The sequence below is a fragment of the Falco rusticolus genome, chromosome 9 (assembly GCF_015220075.1).
Source record: "Falco rusticolus isolate bFalRus1 chromosome 9, bFalRus1.pri, whole genome shotgun sequence".
In the NCBI taxonomy this organism is placed as follows: domain Eukaryota; kingdom Metazoa; phylum Chordata; class Aves; order Falconiformes; family Falconidae; genus Falco; species Falco rusticolus.
The window spans coordinates 28,328,219-28,337,870 of record NC_051195.1 but is presented as its reverse complement, the minus strand read 5'-3'; the positions used below and the strand labels follow the sequence as shown (position 1 = coordinate 28,337,870).

Below are 9,652 nucleotides of genomic sequence, written 5' to 3'. Positions count from 1 at the left end.
CTCCTAAGAAACACCCGAGATGTGTTTCCCAAAGACACCCAGAACAGTCCCACATCAAATGGAGAGCAAGGGTGGACATTTCTACCCAGGGCGGTCGGGGTGTGACACTTGCACGAAGGAAAACAAGGCAGATAAGCACGAAGGTTCGTGCAAATTCTGTCGGAGGCACGGCCAAAAAGCAGCGGGAAGAGCTGCCACTGGCGTTTGTCTGGCAGGGATCCCCCACCAGCACTGTTTCCTTCAAATGCATTAGAAACTGAAAAGGAGTGTATGAACGATGAAAAGAGGTGTATGGAGGAGTGGCAGGGAAGGGACAATGCTGCTTAGAGGCACCCATGGGGGCTCCAGCTAGGCGACAGCGGGGGGGGCCTTCTGCCACTGCCGCCCACCCCTGGCCGTGGGCGGGCTCGAACCCTCGGTCCGCCGGCGCGGCGCCCCCGCAGTCCTCGGCCGGCTGCGAGGCTGCTCGGAGGCGGCCGCCGCGCTCCGTCCTGCGCCCGCCGCCGCGGAGGGGCCGCGGCCCCGGCCCCGGCTGCAGGTAAGGTGCGATGGTCCTCGGGGAGCGCGGCACCCTCCGGCCGGCAGCCTGTCCCAGCACCGCTCCTTTCCCGGGGGCGCTCCTGCCTTCCCTCTTCATCCCTCCCGCCTCTGCTCAACTGTTTGTTTTTTTTCTTAATTGTTTTTTTTTTTTTTTTTAATGTTAATTTTACCTCTGAAGTATTACTAAGATACGTTCTGCTGGATTAAAATAGCACAGAATAACTCAAATTGGTATTAATGAAATAAATCTGAGAAGTGAGTTTCCCCCCCAAAAGCCTGCAAAAACTTGTTCTTAAAAACAGCGAATGGCATATGGAGAAACTTCTCCCAAAAAGATAATCTAAGCAGCAGCTTCCATTTTCCCCCAGCTCCTGGTCAAATCTGCACATCTCACCTCAGGTGAATATGTAGATGAACAATGTGCCAGTACTTAAAAAGGTGTACAATGTTTGAATGACAATAGATCACGTAGATTAAACCTGCTATTGGGCATTGAGTCATGATGAAAGTAAATATTTAAAGCATTTTATTTCTCTAGCAGGTTTTTTCTAATTATAAAAAAAATCACTTGCCTATAGACATCACTTCAATGTCTATTCAAACTGTCTAAATAGGATTATTAAAGGTGCTCTTCATCATGATGCAACTCCAGGTAATTCTAATGACTGTCATAGAATAAAGGTAAAGCAGTATGTATTTAAAGAAAAGGAAGACTCTGAAAGTCATGCACTTAGCACGTGTTAGTTAGTTAAATCTGCATTAGTGAAAAAGAAATAAATACATGTTTGCTTGAAAAATGCAACATACTTTCAAAGCCCCTGTTGTGATTTCCTCTCAGGCTGAGCTCCTGCTGACTTTGAGCTCAGTTCCACACCTCAGAGTAACACCTCTGACTTCAGCCCTAGCAGGTACAAAAGCATGCAAAAATCCTGAGCCCAGGACACTGAGAACATTCACATTTTTGTGTGGCAGTACAATTAAAGCATTTCTTCCTGTGATTATCATGTACTAATATATGTGTTTCTACTCAGTAGTTTTAATTGCATTAATTTGTGTCAGTTCATTTCAAATGCAAAAGCTTCTAGATTGTAAAAACCAAACCGTGATGAAAGCTGATTTTCTCCTCCAGTCTTTCATCCTGTTGTGCTGCTCAAAATGGTTAGTTTGTAATCTCCTGGTTACAGGGACATGTTACTAATTCAGCAAGGAATTACAGATCTGAATCAAACTGACAAATAGTTGTTTGGTGACTAAGTGTCCCAAGAACACTTTTTCTGGAGGTTTACAGGCATATGTAAGAACAGTCAAAACAGGAAAAATCTATGGTTCAAACTCCTAATTTGCATGGAAAACAAGGCATCATTGGGGCATATTCCCTCCCTTCTTCCCCTTTTCCACCTAAACAAGCAAGCCTTCACAGTTGCAAACAAAATTAATTGCAAACCAAGGGGTTGATTCTGTCATAAATGAGAGGCACATTGCAAAATACTCAACGAGGAGAGAAGATTGATATGATTAAGTCTAATCTGCTACTGCAGGGGTATTATTTTTTCCCCCCTCACAGGCTCAAGCATGTGTTCAGTGACATATAGTGAGATGTCCCTCATTCTCCCATGCCAGAGGCAGCATGGAGGGAAGACATGGACAGATTATTTGGGTCCTGAAGAGTTTCTACAACATGAGAATGCTTGAGGAAAGCTCACAGACATCAGAGTCTATGTGGGGAGACTCTCCTCCAGGTTAAAAGCTAGAAGATTCTAGCTCTGTTAACTTTCATAAGGAACAAGAATTTAAGCTGGCATCAGAAAGATATGATTTCACTTGTCTTTTCAAATTAAGCTGTTACTTAATCTGAACCAGCATATTCTGTCCAACTTTCTGGATTTTCAACTATTTATATTAATCATATCTATTTTGATAGTGCCCAAACAAAACCATGGCTCCATTTTGCTATGGGCTATAGAAACAAGTGAGCCTGGTCTGTGTAACCGGTGATGTGTGGTATCAGGGCTGCAGTAGCACTGTGTCTGCTTTCAACCCACACTTGTGGGTGCCCTTTAGAAACTTGGGGGCCTAAAGTGCTCACCCAGGTGGCTGTCAGGTCTCAGCTGGGACATGGGAGACCACCCAAGCCATCAGTTAGCCACGTGAAAACTGTTTGTACCTTTCCGCAAAGTCAAAACCTTTGTTAAGGTGCCTTTGAGGTTTCAATCATTTGAATGTTGCCTGCCTCTTTGACTTGACTCAAACATATTCCTTCTTTAAGGTGCATAAGAACTGAGCACATCTCTGCTCTTTGCTGCTCTGGTGTAGCCACAGGGGCAGGTTGTGATTTGTGACTGTCATACTGGTGTGGCAGAAGGTGATCCCTGGCTGTCTGTGGGATTGCATGTGGGAGGACCTTGTGGTGTTGACATAGACCTCAAAAAAGATAGTAAAGGTCTCAGATTCAAGACCTGTGGTTTGGTACAAAGGAACTCAAACATTTGCAGATGTATGTAGAGGTCCAGCTGCACAGATAGCAGAACTGGGATGTACAGAGCAAAAGATTTAAGTAAAAGTCTATATACACATACAAATAACCATTACCAACCTCACAATCTTCAAATTACTTTGGAGTAATGGCAGTAATCATCAACCATGACTCAAACACCACTGATACCTGCTGGACTTGTATCTGCAGATACTTGTATCTGAAAGTATATTTAGGAACAAGGTGGAGGTAAGTTATTTAATCCATTGCCTTTTTTACCAGAAAATAGCCTGTGTGGCACACTTTCTATAGTTTTTTTCAACAGGCATGAACAGAGCTTGTAATGAGTGCTATATTTAAGCAGTCACATTAATACATTCATTTATTAAAACCTATTCTTTGAATGTTTACTACTACATCAATTTCTGTACATCACTGAAACCTTTCAGTTCAGTATTATGCTGGTTGGAAGTAGTGCATCTGACACTTATTCCATGAAGGCAACTCCTACAACTGTGTTGCCATCCTAAGCACCCAGTTGTTATAAATCTGAAATTCATTTTCTGGGAAAATTGTATAACATTAACAACATCTCTGCCAGTTAAATTATTTCCCAGCTAACCCAAGAGATATACTAATCTATTTAAAATGCACAGAGTGAAAACAACAACAGATAAGCGTATAAAATAATCCTATCATAGGTTATGTAAGTTACTCTAAGGCTTTGATGTTTATGAAATTGATAATGCAGAGAACTTGGTGAGAAATACAGACCTCAATCTAGAAAAGCAAATGTCTCTAACAATTAGACAGTATTTGTATACTTAATACTGTATTAGCACCATACTGCTAGTCTTTAATCCTTTTGTGGTTAGAAGCACAGATACTAAAAAAAAATATTTAAATGGCTGCAACAGTGGATTTCTTTGACTTAGCTTATGAGCTTCCAGTGTATTTTGAGGACAGTGATTTTACATGTTTACTTAATATATTATTTGGGACATTGAAATACATCACTGAGTTGTTGCTGATACAGTCTGAAATCTTGCTATGCTAATTTTTTTTCAAAGAAAAAATTAACCTGTTCATTATACAGATTTATTCAGGATCGCTCTTTAAAGAATCTCATACAACGCCCTATACATATATAAGCAATGTTTAGTTGAAATCTTTCTGACAGCTCATTTTGCTAAACCAGAGAAGCAGATTTTAATTTCTGGTGAATCTTAAGTTCATTCTACTTACTTTAACAATACGACCACCTTCTGCTGTATCTTTGATCAAAACATCTCAGAGCAAAAACACTTGAGAAAGACATACAGATTGGAGCAGCTTCCTGAGTGTCCCAGTGAGAAAGTGACATTTTCAGCTATTACTTGTATTACCTGGCACATGTGACAACTGTATTGATCAGAACATCGGAGCATAACTGGAATCCAGTATTTCACTTTGAACTATTGCTAGATGGATCAGCACTAGAGACTTAACCTCCATTCAATTGCTGACATAGCTCTGTCACCACAAATGGCCCTTGTACTGCCTGTCTGCAAAGGAAACATGACAAGACAGCTGCTTTCCATGGACCAAGTAAATCTAACTTTACTTACTTGCCCAAGGAGGCTTTGCATGGTTTATGTCCATGCTAGCAAGATCAGATGTGCCTAGGGTTTAGAAACAAGCTAGCTGGTAAGCCAAGAGCCAGCTTCTCTGCCAAATAAGAGGGTGCCCCTTATAATAGGTTGCAGACACATACATTGGTCCACTTTCATCAGTCAATTCCCCAGTTATACCCAGAGTTTTGCTGCTGCTGGGTTTTTTTCCTTCCAATTTGCCTCACAAAAAAACCCCCTCTTGCTACTTTTCACTCAAGCTGCACTGTCTGCAATATTACTCAGTCTTAACATGAAAAATAATATGTGAAAACTTTGCATTTTCTTCTCTTTTGCAATCTATATATTTTAGGGAGACTCAAAAAGCATCATGAAACTAGGGCTATCCTAGGCAGACACCCAGGTTGATACAAAGACAGATAGCATGTCACTTTATTCCTCAAAATGCTGTCTGACAGTAGTCACTGACAACCAGTTGTGTGGAGTTGGCATTTCTGAGTGATGAGCGAAAGTTTCTTACTCTTCCTTTATTTTCACTTGTCACTTGTACACAGCTGAAGGGAGATAAAAAAAATATTTCCTATGTAACTTGGAAATAAGAGTAAGGAAGTCTGCCCAGAACTGTAAAAACGAACGAAGTTGGTAATATAGTGTCAGGTGCCAATTTGCTAAAAGCAAGGGTACGAGTGAAGACTGAATAAAGAATCTGGAAGTGACAGTGGCATTGTGGGACCATATCCTGTCAGAGTTTTTCCTTTTTACTTCTCTGCCACTCTGTTCCTGAATATTATCTTGTGTCGGCCTTCCATATATCCACTCCCTTTCTCCCACTGAGTATTTTCAGCTTTCCATGATTTTCTTTCCAATTGGTTCATACTGATCTAACAAACAGAGGATGGAGTAAAGAATTTGTATATAGGCTCATTGGCTACGCTGCAGTTATAGTGGGCAGTACAAATAGGACAATTTGTACTGAGCGGGGGAGGTAGTTATACTGCTTTGGCACTCTGGCCAAATCCCTCCTGAATTTCTAGCTGCTTCTCAGTTAAGCACTTAAAGATACTGTCATTCAACACTTTGGATTTGGAAGTCAAACACAATTACAATGCTAATTTAGATTATACTAACTATAAACCCACTATCAACTTTTTAAGTTATTTTAAGACAATTCTACATGCTGTTGTAGATGCCTGAAACAGCATCTATGGGAATTCAGGCATATGGCTGCTAGCATATGACAGTGTCTTTATTTTTTAGTATTTTCCATACATCCATTGTGGATAAGATACTTCAGTTTAACCGGCATTTCATCCTTTAATTCATTCACACAAAATTCACTTCCAGTGGAATTTTAAGACACTGCTACTACCTCTGCCAGCTCTCTGCCTCATCTCATTTCAGTCTGAGGTTTGTGAAACTTGCATAATTCACTTTTCCTCTCATGCTGAAGATAATAAACAGTGAATTCCCAGAAGATATGCCAAAACATTAGACACTATTTTACAGCCCTAATCTGATCCAAAGTAGAAAGCTTTGTCTCATCATATGGGAAACTGGGGCAGATACTTGTTACCTTCGCCTCAATTACTTAATGGTGTGTTTAGAACTCGAGGATGTGTCAACATATGCACAATAATATGGACAGCATGTAGTCTGTATGATAAAACCAAATGGTTCTATTCCATACAGAGAACAGCTTATGTATATTTTTCTAGGCTCCAGGAAAGAGGAAAATATAATGGGTCCTGCTGAACTAGTTTTAAATACCAGTAGTTAATAAGTTCTACATATGCAGGAAGGAATTGTGCTGTGAGTGTATAGCGTTTGATGAAGAAATACATAATAAAGGACAGGTCCAGATGTGCAAGCATGCCAAGAGGCAGGCTTTTCAATGCAACAAACCAGCTCAGTAAGCCCCATAAAAACCAGGACAGCAAAGAAAATGTCTGTGTGCATGTAAGCGTGTATGCACATGCAGCAATGATGCAGCTTAGGTATTATCTGTGAAACTGCTTAAGATTTCAATAGCTATCCAATTCTGTTCCTTGGCTGGCATGTGGTGTCTCTTTGTGGTGGTGGGCTGCCAGCTGACATGGCAATTAGATCTCTTGATTAATGTTTCTTGCACAGATATGAGATTCTCTCTTTCCTGTGGTTTCCATGCTCTATTCTTGAGCATACAAAATTAATCCACACACTATAGAATGGATCTGACCTTTCATGTGTTAAAGACTAAAATACACCACCCCATTCTCCCTCAAAATTGCTATATTGGATGTTGGTTAAGATCTGAATGTAAACCAGTTGGTTTAGAAAAAGATTTGTAATCAGCCCATTCATTTTGATCTTCATCTGCCCATCATTTGATCTACATCACAGTAAAAACTAAAACCAAAGTACAGAAATACCCATAGGTTCCCTTTATAAAGGATCTTCAGACACATTAGGAGCTCATAGTAGCAATTCAAAAGCTAAATATAAAAAAAGCTTTATGAAGTACTTATAAAGTCAATAAGGTTTTCTGGGAAACCAGAAAGATAATATTTTTTTAGCATATTTTCCTGTGAGATAAAGATAGCAAATGTAGAAAGTATCCATCCAAACCCAAAAGGAGATATACAAAAGACATCCCACGATATGCACCGGGAGTGTTACAGAATCAGCATTTAGAGAGCAGTGTTCTGACAACACCATCTGCTCATTTGTGCTGTATCTTCCTATTACAGGCTCTCTTAATGTCTCATGCGTGATTTTATGTGGAAGTCAGTAGGAGTGTGTGATTTATTTTGACATTAATATTTACCAGGCTGGTGTATGCTTAAAGTATTCAAGATGCTGCGAATTTTCACTTGTTTAAAAAGCCATTTAAATGGCTTTAATTTTTCTTTGGAGACATGAACAACTTTGTCACTTCACCACTGTTACATACAAGTCAGATACCATTCACACTGCATTAATGTAAGTAAAAGCAGCTAGTGTTGCTCTCACTAGAGCTACAGACTGAAAGAAAAATTACTTTGGGGTAAAAATGATTGCTAATGTTTTATGTTGGTTACTAAAGGAGGGTGAAATAGCTTCAAATTCCTTGCCGTTAGTAATTTATTGTGAAATCGAAGTGCAAGAGACCCCTGAAAAATTCATTCTGGACATTGAGAATAGTATTGATTGTCCCTTCCCAAAACCTACAACAGATATTTCATTTGTATTTATTAACACTTAACAGTTGTCTTGCAGATCCTGGGCAGGTAATGTCTGTTGCGTAGGTTTTTTCCAAAGTTTTGAAGCAAGTCTTACAAATAAGATTTCAGTGCTTGATGAAACACAGAAGGTTTGCACAGTCCATGAATTTCAGATCTATTGCAGGACTGAATTAAACTATTGATTGATACTGTTTTCATCCAGAAATGGATTACAGAGCTGACAGATTACTTAAAATAACCATTATGGATGTGAATCATTGTGGTGGATTGACCTTGACTGCATGTCAGGTGCCTGCCAAACCACTCTATCACTCCCTGCTCAGCAGAACAGGGTGGGGAGAACCTAAGATGAAAAAAAACCACCCAACTTGTGGGTCAAGGTAAAGGCAATTTAATAAAGCAATAGCAGAGGTTGCGTGTGCAGAAGTGGAGGAAAACAAAAGATGTTATTCTGTACTTCCCATCAGCAGGTGATGTTTGGCCACGTGCTGGGAAACGGGGCTTTGGTACACACAGAAGTCACTATAGAAGACAAATGTCAAAACCGAACACACGCCATCGCTGCCTGCCCCCCGTTTGCTTTTATATCTGAGCAGACATTCTATGGTATGGAATATCCCTTGGCCAGTTTGGGTCAGCTGTTCTGGCTGTGTCCTCTCCCAAGATCTTGCCCACCCCAGCCTGCTGGCAGTGGGGGAATGTTGGAGGGACAGACTTGGCACTGTGCCAGCACTGCTCAGCGGTGGCCAACACACCGGTGTGTCACCACCACCTTTCTAGCTGTGGACACAAAGCACAGTGCCACGGGGGCTGCTGTGGGGCTCAGCCAGAGCACATACAGTCATAGTGACAACAGCAAAGAAATCCCATTCAGAAGAAAATGTCACCTCAGCCAAACATTTTGATGTATGTGGATGATTTTACGTATGATTATTTATACACAGTCAAAGGATCTTTTTTAATAGGTAGAAACACACTTCTATTTCCCCGTTAACAAAAGGCTTAAGATACATATCATGTGTATTATTACTACCCATGTACCAGAGATGTTGCTCAAACAGCTGTGATCTAAGATGGGGTTGTGTATTTTCCATTCAGTGGAGAGGACTGATGCACCAGAGGTGTACTCATTTACAGATACGCACAGCAGAGACAAAACACAGTGTTCATGATTTTCCTGCGTATGATGGCATTATTTTTCAAAGCTACTTTTCCTAATATTTAAAGGACAGATGCAAAAGCAAAAGAGCAGTACTATACTGGAATGCAACTTCTATTGGCAAGTGAAATTATTGCTGATGCTATGCCTTTTGTGAAGTTTTGAGGGTTTATTTAATTGCTGTAAATTTTTACTAATACATTTATAGCAGCAGCTATTGAAGATATAATATCTTTAGTGTTGAAAACCTTGTTAAATGTGTATATTTGAAATGTAGATGTGTTGTAAAACATTACCTCTGCACTTTGTTTTTTTTTCAAGGAGCTACAAGAACTTTTGAAACCACACCTGACAATGTGCAGTCTTAAGTGCTACAGTCTCAGAGCCCTTTTTCTATTGATGCTGTGTAGGTAAGAAATATCTGCTAAGGAAACCATTATTTCTTCAATGTATGATAATATCAGTTAGTTTATAAACACTTTAATTAGAAATATATCTGACCAGGTAACAAAGCCAAATCTACTTGATAGTTGAATCTTGCCTCTTACAAAGATTAAACAACCTGGATATTAATAACAGAAATACAGGACTAAACTCCTTCACAAATCATCTCAGCTGCCTTGACTGAGCTACAGATTTTTTTCACTGAGAAGACTGATGGGTGAAAAAA

General features: G+C 40.0%; 1 protein-coding gene across 1 annotated transcript in view; it reads left to right on the top strand.

Annotated features, from left to right (window-relative positions):
• Window positions 1–237: 237 nt before the first annotated feature.
• LOC119154180 (gamma-aminobutyric acid receptor subunit pi-like) overlaps window positions 238–9,652 on the top strand; it is a 47,302-nt gene continuing 37,887 nt past the window's right edge. The window contains exons 1-2 of the mRNA XM_037401461.1: window positions 238–538; window positions 9,304–9,392. Of these exons, the coding sequence (XP_037257358.1) occupies window positions 9,337–9,392 (56 nt within the window). The 5' untranslated portion in view covers window positions 238–538; window positions 9,304–9,336. The remainder of the gene's footprint in view (window positions 539–9,303; window positions 9,393–9,652) is intronic.